Source organism: Hyla sarda, chromosome 2 (genome assembly GCF_029499605.1).
Source record: "Hyla sarda isolate aHylSar1 chromosome 2, aHylSar1.hap1, whole genome shotgun sequence".
Classification (NCBI taxonomy): domain Eukaryota; kingdom Metazoa; phylum Chordata; class Amphibia; order Anura; family Hylidae; genus Hyla; species Hyla sarda.
Genome location: NC_079190.1, coordinates 422,730,757 through 422,745,999, shown reverse-complemented (window position 1 = coordinate 422,745,999; position 15,243 = coordinate 422,730,757). Strand labels below are relative to the sequence as shown.

Sequence of the window (15,243 nt, the reverse complement as noted above, 5' to 3'; positions counted from 1 at the left end):
ACATTCAGTCAGCATTTTTACCTTTTAGGTGTTTCACAGGAATAGCAGCAAAGTGAAGGAGAAAATTCACAATCTTCATTTTTTACACTCGCATGTTCTTGTAAACTCCATTTTTGTATTTTTACAAGGGGTAAAAGGAGAAAATGTATACTTATATTTGTAGCCCAATTTCTCTCGAGTAAGGACATACCTCATATGTCTATGTAAATTGTTTGACGGGCGCAGTAGAGGGCTTTGAAGCAAAGGAGCGACAAGGGGATTTTGGAGAGTACGTTTTTCAGAAATGGTTTTTGTGGGGCATGTTGCATTTAGGAAGTCCCTATGGTGCCAGAACAGCAAAAAAAAAACACATGCCATACCATTTTGGAAACTAGATCCTTTGAGGAACGTAACAATTAAGTGAGCCTTAATACCCCACAGGTGTTTCCCGACTTTTGCATATGTAAAAAAAAATTTTTTTTTCACTAAAATGTGTTTCCCCCCAAATTTCAAATTTTTGCAAGGGTTAATAGCAGAAAATACCCCCCCAAAATTTGTAACCCCATCTCTTTTGAGTATGAAGGTACCCTATAAGTTGGCCTGAAGTGCACTACGGGCAAACTACAATGCTCAGAAGAAAAGGAGTCATCATATTTGGCTTTTTGAGAGCAATTTTTGCTCGGGGGGCATGTCGCATTTAGGAAGCCCCTATGGTGCCAGAACAGCAAAAAAAAAAAAAAACACATGGCATACCATTTTGGAAACTAGACCCCTTGAGGAACGTAACAAGGAATAAAGGTATTTTTGCTGATGACACAAAGATTTGTAACGGTTGATTTTCCTGGAAGGATACGCCAAATGATAAAGGATTAGCGTAAACTAGAGGAATGGTCAGAACTCTGGCAACTAAACTTTTATGTGGATAAGTGCAGGATGATGCACCTGGGGAGTAAAAACCAAATGGCAAAATATAGAATATTTGATACAGTCCCAACCTCAGTATCTGAGGAAAGGGATTTAGGGGTCATTATTTCAGAAGACAATGAGGAAGGGCAGGAATCGGATCAGCGCCCGCGGATCACATATGCTTAGTTCCCTAATGTGGGGACAGCACTGCGGGTGACAATTCATTGGGGGGGGGGGGTAGCTCCCACGGGTCCCATAAAATCAGTTCCCTCCACTGACCATTCATTCCCTGATGTGGGGACTGTGGGGTGACAGTGGGTGGGATGAGTATACTGATGTGCAGGGCGGGGAAAGGGAGTGCTAAAGGGGAAAGAAAAAAAAAGCCGCCCACAAACAGGGCTGGGTGGCAACGCAAAACAAGTTGGGCAGACTACAAGGCATGCTGGGAGCTGCAGTTTCTTAAACAAAGGCAAAACGGAAATAGATGCTACTCTACATGGATGGACACACTTGTGCAAAGAAAGGAAAAGAAAGACAAACAAAGAGCAAGCATGAGACCAGAGATAACAAGAAAACTCACCTGCAAGGGTAAGTAGAAACTGAAAAAACACATTGGCCACCGGAGTACCCCTTTAAGCTTAGTGGCCAGAATGAAACCTGACAGATTTTAGGATTATTTTAAGTAGTAAAGTGAAAAAATATTCCAAAAAACAGCCTATTTTTGTCTATTTTTCCACTCTTTTTGTTTTTCCATGCACAGTCCATATGAGGTTTTTTTTTTTTTTTTTTTTTTTACATGACCAGTTGTTCTTTGTAATGACACCTTACATTTTACCATAAAATGTAAGGGGCTACCTACTGTTTGTTTTTCCCCCTTCTCCCTCCCTTAGTATGTGGTTTCTGTCAACTTTGTGCTTGCTAATGAAGTTGCGTGGTAACACGCTTGTTTAGGCTAGTTAGTGACTACTGCGATAGTCCTAGTTGTGCAATATTGTAGTACCGGAGGCCTTCCGCGACCTCCGTGCCTTTAATGGCCTACATTCGCCCAACCTTATATCTGTTGACTCCCTTATGATGTATGTTCTTGGGTTTCGGCCCCTGTGATTTCATTACCCTTTGCTGATTGTAACGGGCTGTGGCCCTTGTATTGTCATACTCCTGCTTCCTTGTTTTTGGATTTCTGTTTTTGAAAAAACTTTAATAAATATTACAGTTTAAAAAGAAAATGTAAGGGGCAAGAAAAAAATAATAGTAATTGTTGTGGGAAAATTAAATTAAATTGGAGGTTTGTTATTACACAGTGCAATTTATGGTAAAACTGAAATGTTTAATTTATTCTGTGGGTCAAGCCTTTTTTTTATTTTTTTACTTTTATTTTTTATAAAAGATTTCTTAAAATCTCCCTGTTCTTATCCCTATAATTGTTTAATTTTTCTTATACGGAACTGTACAAGGACTCATTTTTTCAGCTTTAAATGTTGTTTTTATCGGTACCATTTTTGTTTTGATGGGACTTTAAAAATTACTCTTTTTTCATATATGATGAGATAAATAATAGGCAATTTTGGCATTTGTTTTTTTTTTTTTTACATTTATACTGTTCACTGAACAGAATCGTAAACATATTTTAATATTTTGGATAATTTTCCATATTGTACAGCAATATTAGCACTCTGCTTGTACAGTCTGCTTTAGGCAGACTTTATCAGAATAAGATGGCTGCTTGAAGAGAAGAAGAAGCTCTCTGGCCACCATACTAACACCTGCGATCATGCTGCGTAGGTCTGATGAGATACCCAAAACCCGCGGCAACTGTCATTGATCAAAGCATCTAAAATATTAATGGCAGACTTCCGCAGCATAACTAATGTCCATCATTGAATATGAAGTTTGGGCTGGGGAAACCTGAATGCAGAAAAGGGGGTCCCCATCAATATAGGAGTTCATAAATAGCTTGCTTACCTAACTGAGTATCATTAAACACTTTTGGGGTTAACTGGAATAACAATTGGGAGCCAGGTATTACTGCCCCACAGCAGTACTTGGCATACCAATTCATTTGTGGCTTAGTGTAAGCAAATCCATATGCCCATTTTCTAAAATTTAGGGCTAAGCCTTTTCAGAAAACCCTTATACAGCAGGTGTGGTGTGGCAATGGAGCACCCCCTGCAAACCAAGGTCTTCTGTATAAATATTTGTTTAAATCATGTTCATATCCATTTAATTGTAAACTTTTCTGCTGTAGCCAGTCCTTGTTCAGAGGTTAAGTCTGGCTGAGGCCATAAAGCTGGAATGCTGTGATAATGACTAAGTTTTGGAATTGTTTCTTTATCCTTGCCTGGATATTTACGGATGACCGATGTGTAGTGAAAAGACAAATTGTTTAGGATTTTGGCTTGGTTTCTGTGCTATGATTTTCAATATCCAGCTAATGAAAAATATCAACCTTCAGCTAGATAAACCTGAGCTGCTTTTATAGACTTTGCTTAGTGTAGTCTTCTTGTTTCTTGTCTGCCATAGAAGACAGTGATCCTGCTAATCCGCAGTGTTACAGGGTACACATGAGTGCACACACATACTAGGTTTAATTATGCAGTGTCCTGCATTAACTCCATGAGGATGCAGTGGTTACAAAAAATCTTAAAAGGAGGTAGTATGGAGAATTATCAGAGAGCTAAGATTATGCGCTGAACTTTTGCTAGTAATACTATTGGATGCACAAACGTATGTAAAATATAGTACAAATCCTCAAAAATTTTATAAGTTGATCTACTAATTGGTCGCTAGTACATTTTATTGTAGCCCAAACATCTTGGTTGTCCAGATTGCTCTCTCCCAAATCCCTTTGGTCTTTAGTGTCACTAAATAAGGAACATTGACTCCATTAAAAGGACTGCTTTGTTCTACTGGTTCTGATGATAATAAGGTTAAGCAATCATAAGGGAAATTATCTTTTCCAGGAGAAAAAGGCAAACTCCACTGTTTAACTCCTTAAAGGGGTACTCTGGTGGAAAACATGCTCTCTGCTGACACCTGATGCCCGTATTAGGAACTGTCCAGAGCAGAAGAAAATCCCCATTGCAAACCTATGCTGCTCTGGACAGTTCCTGACACTGTGGACAAGACAAAAAAAAAAAAAAAAGAATTTCATCTGTAGCATACAGCTGCTAAAAAGTACTGGAAGGGTAAAGATTTTTTTTAATAGAAGTCATTTACAAATCTGTTTAACTTTCTGGCACCAGTTGATTTCCACCAGAGTACCCCTTTCAGGATGCAAAGCATACAGGTATGCCCTCGTCCCCTGATACATAAGGATGCGGGGCGTACCTGTACGCCCCAACGCTTTAAGTGGCTTTGAAGCGATCGCAGGAGCAGTGAGTTTCGTCTATCATCAGTTGCCAGACACTCACTGCTTATGGTGGACAGCGGCAATCCCGACAGTGCCCGCTGCAGTAGCTCAGAGGAGCTTACCGAACCCCCACAACTTGATCGCAGGGTATCGGTAAACTAAAATGGACGAGGAGGGTCCCCTTTCCTGCCTACTGCCACCAATCACCAATTCACTGATGTATCCTAGCTGAGCCAGGCTATATCAATGGATCACCGATATCACTGTGTAATGCTATGCTGTAGGAATAGCATTATACAGTGAATGCAATCTAATAGTTGCATGTAAAAGTCCCTTATGGGGACTTAAAAAGTGTAAAATAAAATAAAAAAAATCTGTAAAATTATATAAAATCCCCTCCCCTAATAAAATTACAGATATTTTCCTATTTTACAAAAAAAGAGAAAAAAAATACATACTTGGCAAATGTATGCATAAATGTCCAAACTACTAAATATAATGTTTATGATCCTGAATGGTAAACAGCGTGAACGTAAAAAAGTACCAAACACCAAAAATACTGATTTTTAATCGCATCATATATTAGAGAAAATTTTCTAAAAAGCGATCAAAAAGTCCCCTCAAAAAAATCTATAGTAATAAAAACAACAGATCACGGCGCAAAAAAAATGAGCCCTCACACATCCATGTATACAAAAAAATTCAAATGTTATAGGGGTCAGAAAAGGACAATTTTATGCATACCAATTTTGTTAAATTAAGTTTGCAATAATAGTACAGTAGTAGAAAAACTGTAAATCAGGTATCGTTTAAATCGCATTGACCCACAGAATAAAGATAATGGATTATTTTTACCATAAAGTGTTCTGTGTAAAAACCAAACCCCTCAAAAACTGCTAAATTGCAGTCTGCTTATACATTTCGTCTTAGAATGTTTTTGTTTGTTTGTTTTGCGGTACATTTTATGTTTAAATGAAAGGTGTCATTACCAAGTACAAATGATCGCGCAAAAAACAAGCCCTTTTATGGGTCTGTAGGTAGAAAAATAAGAGTCCTAAAGGTCAAAACGGGCTGAGTCCTTGAGGGGTTAAAGACCAATTTCCTTCTGCACTGTTATCTCCCACATCCTCTTTTTAAAATGATAAAATGCTGTTGATTTGTACGTTATATAATGAGGGAACTTTTGGATCTTGGTTCCAGGGATTTGTACCTTTTGCAGATTGATTTTGCTATCTTAAGTAAGCACAAATACATATGGATATAGGTCCATGTAATGATAGGCATTTACTGTATGTTGATGCCATTCTACATTTATATCGTCCCATACTTCAGTATTGGCTGCTGCACTTAGTATGTGTTAACATACTGTATCGTACATAAGTGTGTACATCGCTCTCACACTCTCTAATACTGGTCACTGGAAGTTCAACATGGCACCTTATGACAAAGCACTCTCTAAGAATCTAAAAATTGTTACTATGTAAATATGGTCTAAAAGAAGATTGCCCAGTCACTGAAACTGAGCTGCAGCATGTTAGACAAGACCATACAGTGGTTTCACAGTACAGGGTCTACTAAGAACATGCCTTGCCATGGTTGACCAAAGAAGTTGAAGTCAATTGCTCAGTATTATATCCTGAGATTGTCTTTGGGAAAAATATGTGTAAGTGCTGCCAGCATTGCTCCAGAGGTGTGTGGGGAGGGAGGGGTTTCAGCCTGTCAGTTGGTCTGTCTTCTCAGGAAGAAGCCTGTTCTAAAAATGATGTGAAAGAAAGCCTACAATCACATTTCAAAAGATAAACAGACTAAGGTCATGGATTATGGGAACTATGTCCTATGGTCCGATGAGACCATGGTGTTAAGTGTGTGCTGAGGCAACCAGGTGAGGAGTACAAAGGAAAGTGTGTCTTATCAGAGTTTGGGCCACATAGCAATATGCAAACATAATATTGACCCCAAACACACCTTCCTACATGATATTGACCTCAAACCGCTGCCTTGCTAAAGAAGCTAAAAGTAAAGGTGATGGACCAAGCATGTCCAGGGAAGTGGAAATCCTACCTCCTGACTGTAATTAGGCCAACCTAAAGTATCAAAATAACATAAAGTGATGTAAAAAAGAAAAATTAGCTAAATTATCTTTTTTATTTTTTTTATTCAATTTTATCTCACCAATATTTTTTTGTTTGTTTCGGAGCATATGTTATGGAAGAATAAAAGGTGTCGTTACAAAGTAAAATCATAACTACATCAAAGAGCAGAATCACTGTAAAGAGTGCACACCACAAAATTATAGAATGAATAGCAAAAAATGTTTTTATTGGTAGCACAATAAATAAACACAAGACAAAGAGGGCTAAAATCAATTAAAAAGCTCAAAACAGAGCATACCTCTACAACATGGGAGAGGGGACATGAACCCCCTTCTCACCTAAGTTCCGTCCCTCAGATGGTTAATAATGTGGCTACTACCTAGTGGTGCTCAATAATGCATAAATAGACATGCTGGTAATGAACCTCTGTAGCCTACAACCAATATAAACACAACACCACATAATAATATGAAAGTAGGCAAATGTGCAAACTGGGTAAATGAATTCATATCACCAGTGCATAGTGACCACGAACCGGACGAGCCAAAATAGTATGTGGTGGGACGGGACCCCAAAGCCCCACGTGTTCCGTCACCGTTTGTGACTTCCTCTTGGCTGATAATTAATTGGGGGGGGGGGGGGGTAGAAGCAGAACAGCGCTCGCGGGTCACATATGATTAGTTCCCCGATGTGGGGACAGCGCAGTACTGGGCTGATAATTAATTAATTCCTGAGGGGGAGTGGCCCAACCAGTATTGCGGTATGGGAAAAATTATTTTCGTGCAGGACAAAAATTTCGATATTCGGTATGAACCGCTATATGCCCAGCACTATGTGCACTCTCATCTTACATTGTAGCAGAGTGTCATTTCTTCAATGTTGTCACATGAAAAGGTATAACAAAAAAGGAGAGGAATGTACTCACTTATGGGAGATACTTTATCTCTAAGTAGCAGGGCCAGTACTATTGGAAAATATTCTAGCAGGGAGGTGGTGGGAGGTCAGTATGCATGTTTTTATTGCTCTGTTATCCTAAGCATGTTAAGATTTTCTTATGCAACCCCTTTTAAGAGTAACTGTCACAAAACTTAACTTTAATATATTGTACCTTATGTAATTAAGTATTATTTACTTGCTGTTAAAATTCTCAACCTTTATATGTTTTTAATGTGATTGAACATATGGCCACTAGGTGGCTCTGTTCTAGGGCTGGGCGGTATGACCAAATGTGTGTATCACGGTATTTTTGTAACTTTTGGTGGTTCCACGGTATATAAAGGTATTTCCTCCTCCTCCCCTCCCTCCCCCCCCCAAATTAATTATCAGCCCAGCACTGCACTGTCCCCATCGGGGTACTACTCACATGTCACCCGCAAGCGCTGCCCTCCTTGTCCTCCTGTTTGTTGCGGCCGCCGGCGCTGACACTCTATACTGTGCGGTATCCCTATGCCTGGGCTGCAGAAGGTAAACAAAATAAACTAACGCATGTTCCGACGTCAGCCTTACGCTGGGGACGGGAACGTCAGAAAGCCGAGGGGGAGGGGCCAAACCGGTATTGCGGTATGGGTTAAAATTAATATCGTGGAGCACAAAAATTTCAGTATTCGGTATGAACCAGTATACCGCCCAGCCCTACTCTGTTCTGATCACTGCCGCAAGTCAAACAGTTAGTTTGGTCTCCTCCCGGCCTGGCAGGAGACCAAAGTCAGGAAATGCGTGCAGGTCATGGCAACACATAGCTCTTGCAGGCTTTTGTGACGTAGTGCCTGCTGGGGAACGCCCACTTTCTCCTGCCGGAAGCTCACACAATGCGAGCAACGGGAAAGGTATGATACACAGCTTTTTAAAGCTTGCAACATTATTTTAAGGGCAGGAGGAGTGTTAGGAGTAGTTAGGGAATATAATCTGAGTTAGATTAGAAAATATGCTTTGTTGACAGGTACTCTTTAATCTCCTCTGGTTGTTTTTCAATATTTTATATGTACAGGTTTTAGTGCAACCAATATGAACATAATGTTTCATAATAGTAATGGATTCTTCCACTGCACTTATAAAAGGCCCTGGTACTGTGTGAATATTGTTTGCGATAAACTGTGAACTGTGTGTTTGATATTACAGTGGTTTGCAGGGATTTGTACCCTGTTATCAGATGATGTGTCCCAGCGTAATTACTACCTGGCCCATAGAGTGGTGAGATCACAGCTCAGGAGAGAATATTAAATAGGACCTATGGCCTTACTTGTATCCCTTTCAGCTCTTCTAAATGAATGCTATTCTCTCTTCTAGCTGGATAACAGATGAGCACGTAGCCTGGAGATTTGTCATGTAAGTAGTGTAAAAATATTAGATCCTGTTAATATTTTAAGTATACAATTATTTGGTAAATTCATAGAAGGTCAAGGTAAAAAGTAAACCCTTTTTTTTTTTTTTAAATGCATTAAAGGAAAACGGTCATCTTGTTCACCCACGCTATACCCAATACAGTGTAGGTAAACATGAGACCGATGAAGGGTCTCTGACTAATATACATACCTTCTGTCCATACTAATATACATACCTTCTGTTATCACTGACATGTGCACTGGAGGCGGGCTCGCTGGCTGAGTATTCATGGTCGCTGGTCACGTGAGCGCTCAGTAGGCACAAGCGCTCACGTGACCAGCGACCATGAATATTGATAGGATCGGACAGAAGTTATGTACTGTATATTAGTCAGAGGCTCCACATCGGTCTTCTGTTCACCCACACTATAACCCAGTGTATTGGGTTTAGTGTGGGTGAACAGGATGACTGTTTTCCTTTAACAGCATGCATTCTTTCTATACATGGAATCATCAAAATGTAATATTACTCATTCGTGTGTTTAAAGGGGTACTCCGGTGGAGAATTTTTTTTTTTTTTTAATCAACCTGTAAATTACTTCTATTAATAAATGAATAGTTAAATCATGTATTAATAATTGATCCTTCCAGTTATTATTAGCTAATGGATACCACAGAGGAAGTTGAGTTGTTCTTTTCTACCTGACCACAGTGTTCTCTGCTGACAACTCTGTCTGTGTCTGGAACTATCCAGAGTAGGAGCAAATCCCATAGCAAACCTCTCCTGCTCTTGACAGTTCCTGATATGGACACAGGTGACAGCAGAGAGCACTGTGGTCAGACCGGAACAACGCATCTTCCTCTGTAATATACAGCAGCTGATAAGTACTTGAAGGATTAGGATTTTCACACTGCATTATATAGTTAATATGGTGCTTCACTCTTCCTTTCTAAACATTTTTTTTAAGTATTTAAGAAGAACTCCGAGTATATCTGTCTCATTCCACTCAGCTACATATGTAGATTTTATTATTGCAATTGAGTCATGTGATCCCCATTCCCAGGATGTCAGTGTCTAATGTGTGTCTGATTTCTGTGAACTACAGGATTACATTATCACCCATCAGATCCCTTCTGGAAGCTCTCAGACCCCCTCTTCTCCCTCTCTCAGCATAAGTTGTATGCTCACCCCAACCAGCTCTATACACCTGTGCAGCAGACCAACCGGCACCACCTCCGCCTTCACACCATAGAACTGTGGGACAATGAAATGTTTTGGCACCAAGTAGTAGAAAACAGGTTCTTGCTTTATAGCTACATAGGTTGACAAGAACAATGGCCAATTGATGTGTACAAAGTTTCATTAGCAGTATACCTGGGTTAAACAAGGCCTGTTGCCAGTTCACTTCTTGCTTTGTAAAATAACCACCCAGTTTTTAAAATTACACAAAAATGTGTATGAACGTGGACTGTCTACTACAATCCCTGTCTGCGTGCTGCTTCTCCCAGCCTGCACATGTAGTAGCCACCTTGGCTAGCAGTTGTCACAGTACCTGCTCTGTTAATAAACACCTTTATCAGCATTGCTGCGTTTGACGCTATCTGTAGTGTGTTTACTCCATTCTGCATGCCTGGCTGGCTGCCACTTGTAGCACAGTGGGTTAACACCCGTGGAGCATTACAGTAGACATGTATGCTTGTGTACTCTTACATTTGTATATTTTATAAGTAAGCATTCTGACAGTTGCTCTTTAGCATCTGACAACAATTCAATAGAGTAATAGATTTTAAGAAAAAAAAGTTTAGTGCGTGGCATTCATATAAATATATATATATATATATATATATATATATATATATATATAGAGTACAGACCAAAAGTTTGGACACACCTTCTCATTCAAAGTTTTCTTTATTTTCATGACCATGAAAATTGTAGATTCACATTGAAGGCATCAAAACTATGAATTAACACATGTGGAATTATATACATATACAAAAAAGTTTGAAACAACTGAAAATATGTCATATTCTAGGTTCTTCAAAGTAGCCACCTTTTGCTTTGATTACTGCTTTGCACACTCTTGGCATTCTCTTGTTGAGCTTCAAGAGGTAGTCACCTGAAATGGTTTTCACTTCAAAGGTGTGCTGGTGTGGGGGAGGAGCTGTGATGGTGTGGGGGTGCTTTGCTGGTGACTCTGTTGGGGATTTATTCAAAATTTAAGGCATACTGAACCAGCCTGGCTACCACAGCATCTTGCAGTGGCATGCTATTCCATCCGGTTTGCGTTTAGTTGGACCATCATTTATTTTTCAACAGGACAATGACCCCAAACACCCCTCCAGGCTGTGTAAGGGCTATTTGACCAAGAAGGAGAGTGATGGGGTGCTGCACCAGATGACCTGGCCTCCACAGTCACCGGACCTGAACCCAATCGAGATGGTTTGGGGTGAGCTGGAACGCAGAGTTAAGGCAAAAGGGCCAACAAGTGCTAAGCATCTCTGGGAACTCCTTCAAGACTGTTGGAAGACCATTTCAGGTGACTACCTCTTGAAGCTCAACAAGAGAATGCCAAGAGTGTGCAAAGCAGTAATCGAAGCAAAAGGTGGCTACTTTGAAGAACCTAGAATAGGACCTATTTTCAGTTCTTTCACACTTTTTTGTTATGTATATAATTCCGCAAGTGTTAATTCATAGTTTTAATGCCTTCAGTGTGAATCTACAATTTTCATAGTCATGAAAATAAAGAAAACTTTGAATGAGAAGATGTGTCCATACTTTTGGTCTGTACTGTGTGTGTGTATATATAGATATATATATATATATATATATATATATATATATATTTATTGTATATTTCACCCTTGGGTTAGCTCTGGGATCGTCCTTGACACAGCAACAGGACACTTTTCTTTACAAAAAGACGGCAAACAGCAAGTCCTTTGTGCAAGTCCAGCCCCTTGCCAGCTTTATTAGACAGTTTGCACGATAAATAAAAACATAAGACAGGAACAAACCAATATCCTAGACGTCCACTTCACGGTTGTGAATATCACTCACAGCTGGCTGTGTGCTCCTTGCAAGGACCCCTGTCTCCCCCCCCCCCCCCCCCAAAGCCACCTTGCTGTCTTCTGGGGAGAGCACAGACTACACTGTCTGACTTCCTTTTAAACATACTTCCCCTCTCTGCTGCCTCATTGATTAGGCCCAAGGTGGAGGTTTCTCCTGGATCAGCTAGGGAAATACACCCTTTCCTTGCCAAACTGTCACAATATATATGTACATGTTTATGGCAGAATATGCTTGACAAATGCCACTAAACATCACCTGTCATAGCTTTGCAGCAGAGGTACAGATGTAGCAGAGTTAACAGTCAGACTTGGGTTAACACATATAGTTAATGGATTATTGGACAGATTGATCAAAACTTGCGCAGAGGTAAAATTGACCTGTTGCCCATAGCAACTAATCAGATTGCTTTTTTATTTTTATTACATTTTTAAAGAGTACCTGTCATGATCTTATTAAATTTTATAATCCTCCCAGTTCACTGCCCCAATCATGATAAACCACCCCGTCTTTATTTTTATTATTTGTTAGTTTTCTACCTTGATATTGCTCTGTATTTTCTGCTTAGTCAGATTCACAGACTGGGAAGGGGCGTTACCCAGCAGGTGTGACATCATCTGAAGCCATTCAGCCATAATCTGAAGCCATACAGGGCAGAACTTCCTCCCTCACTCTGCTACACACAGCCCTGAGCAGTTCAATGTGAGCATAGTGTCCAGTGTGTCAATTTTTTTAGCTCCTCCAGCCTTCCACACAGAGCAGAGAAGGTGTTCCATCAGCCTTTCCCAGGAGAGTGACAGCCTCCTGGGAAGGGCTTTCCTGCATGGAGTGCCGGGCTTCTACCTCTCGTTCCCGGCTGGCGAGAGGGGGGAAGACAGTGTCTACAGCCGATTCCAAGGTCGGGGTAAGACATTCCAGCAGGGCCCGCAGAAATGTAGAGCCCGCTCCCCCATCCAAATCGGAAGGATGAAAGGCTACTGGCAAGAGCAGTGGACCTTCTGCTACTCCAGAACCCCAGCAATGGGGGGTGCGGGGTCCGTAAGAGTCTCTGGCGACCTATGGGTCATGGATCCAGGCCAAGATGGCGGAATATGAGGAGCTGGGCATAAGACGTCGGAGCCTGAGGGAAGATCTGAAGTTCTCATGTTACCAGGTTAACCATGCCTCTGGAGGTAAGAGGCAGAAGTTTTCTACTCAGCCACAGGCTCTGAAGATAGAGGTGGCTGAGGTGGAGAAGGCCAGAAGGAACATTGCAGGGGGTGCAGGGATCTTTAACCCCTTAAGGACGCAGGGTTTTTCAGTTTTTGCATTTTTGTTTTTTCCTCCTTACCTTTTAAAAATCATAACCCTTTAAATTTTCCACCTAAAAATCCATATTATGGCTTATTTTTTGCATCACCAATTCTACTTTGCATTGACATTAGTCATTTTACCCAAAAATCCACGGCAAAAGGTAAAATAAATCATTGTGCGACAAAATCGAAGAAAAAACATCATTTTGTAAATTTTGGGGCTTCCGTTTCTACGGAGTGCATATTTCGGTAAAAGTGACAGCTTATCATTATTCTGTAGGTCCATACGGTTAAAATGGTACCCACTTATTTAGGTTTCATTTTGTCGTACTTCTGGAAAAAATCATAACTACATGCAGGAAAATTTATACGTTTAAAAATGTCCTCTTCTGGCCCCTATAACTTTTTTATTTTTCCACGTACAGGGCAGTATGAGGGCTAATTTTTTGCGCCGTGATCTGAAGTTTTTAGCGGTGTCATATTTGTTTTGATCGGACTTTTTGATAACTTTTTATTAATTTTTTAATGGTATAAAAAGTGACCAAAAATACGCTTTTGGACTTTGGAATTTTTTTACGTGTACGCCTTTGACCGCGCGGTTTAATTAATGATATATTTTTATAGTTCGGACATTTACACACGCGGCGAAACCACATATGTTTATTTTTATTTACACTGTTTTATTTTTTTTTATGGGAAAAGGGGGGTGATTCAAACTTTTATTAGGGAAGGGGTTAAATGATCTTTATTAACACTTTTTAAAAACTTTTTTTTGCAATGTTATATCTCCCATAGGGACCTATAACACTGCACACACTGATCTTTTAAACAGATCACTGGCCTGTGATCAGTGATTTCGGCGCTTGACTGCTCCTGCCTGGACCTCAGGCATGGAGCAGTCATTCGCCGATCGGACACTGAGGAGGCAGGTAAGGGCCCTCCCGGTGTCCTGTAAGCTGTTCGGGATGCCGTGATTTCACCGAACAGCCCGACTGAGCAGCCGGGATACTTTCACTTCAGACGCGGCGGTCAGCTTTGATCGCCGCGTCTGAAGGGTTATTACAGGGCATCACCGCGATTGGCATATCGCGGGAGCCGGCGGAGGACGTAAATATACGTCCTTCGTCGTTAAGGGGTTAAAGAAAACTATCAAATGACGACAGGTTTAAAGTGATGCAAGCAGGTGCAGAAAGCCATGAAGACAGCAGTGAGGAGGAGGATGGAGGGGAGGAAGGTGACTCAGAGTCAGGTAAAGGTGACGCTGTGGAAAGTGAGGGGGATGTCACCCCTGGTGCATGTAACCCCCAGCCCCCCAAGATAGCTACCCTGAGTCATATCAAGTGGCGCTACCTTTAAGTGATGGTGAGGATAGCGGCGAAGAGGACCTGGCCAGTTAGGGTTTGCTGAGGGCCATCATACAGCAGGAGTCACCTACCCGCTTGTAGGATTTCGCCTTCGGTGAGGATCTGGGCAAAGATGATATGGTGAAGAAAAGGAAGAAAAAGAAACAAAGTTCAAGAAACCGTGTCCTTTGTGTTTCGTCCTTTCCAACAGTCTGCAAAGCTGGTCCAGGCTGCTAGGTCCCCGAGACTGCAAGACCCTGTTTCTATAGTGGAACAGGGCCAGCATGGGGGGTATAGCATGGCGTCAAAGATGGCTGCCAGCGCAATAGATGTGAAGCCCACCCATCCTGTCGGTAGGGAAGGGCAGGATGGGCTCATGGTGGGCAGCTCTGGCACTACAGGACTGCCCCAGGGCCGCCCCCGTTTTGCCGCCGTGTGCTCGGGGGGCGGTTCCCCGAGTGCTGTGGGCATTACCGGCACTGCGAGAGGGGAGTGTCTGGGCGCTGGTGGCGGAGAGCGATAGATCTGTGTGCTCGGGGGGGGGGGGGGTGTTCAGTCCTCCTAGTACAGAGTGTTCTGTGGGCGCTGCAGGGCGCTTCACTGTTAGGGGGGGGGGGGAGTGTCTGGGCATTGGGATGATCTGCAGAGGCCGTGCGGTTGGGCAAAGCAGGTGCTGGCACTGTTGGAGGAGCTGGGGTGCGCCCAGTGGGGCAGCCTCAGACTAAGGAAGAAACATCAGCCATGAAGGAGAAGCCATCGGCGTCGACCCCAACAGCTAAGCAAGCACAAAAGACTATACTAAAGCCAGCTGTACTACAAGTCCCAGCTAGCCCAGAATAGAGTAGTCAGGAGTGCAGGATGTGAGATTGATGGGTGTAGTAGTGTTGTGG

General features: G+C 41.6%; 1 protein-coding gene across 6 annotated transcripts in view; it reads left to right on the top strand.

The window, feature by feature from the left end:
• LOC130356858 (cyclic AMP receptor-like protein A) overlaps positions 1-15,243 on the top strand; it is a 738,932-nt gene that overhangs the window by 421,958 nt on the left and 301,731 nt on the right. For all 6 annotated transcript variants that reach the window (XM_056558908.1, XM_056558911.1, XM_056558909.1 and 3 more), the window contains one exon: positions 8,614-8,652. In XM_056558908.1, coding sequence (XP_056414883.1) covers positions 8,614-8,652 — 39 coding nt within the window. The remainder of the gene's footprint in view (positions 1-8,613; positions 8,653-15,243) is intronic.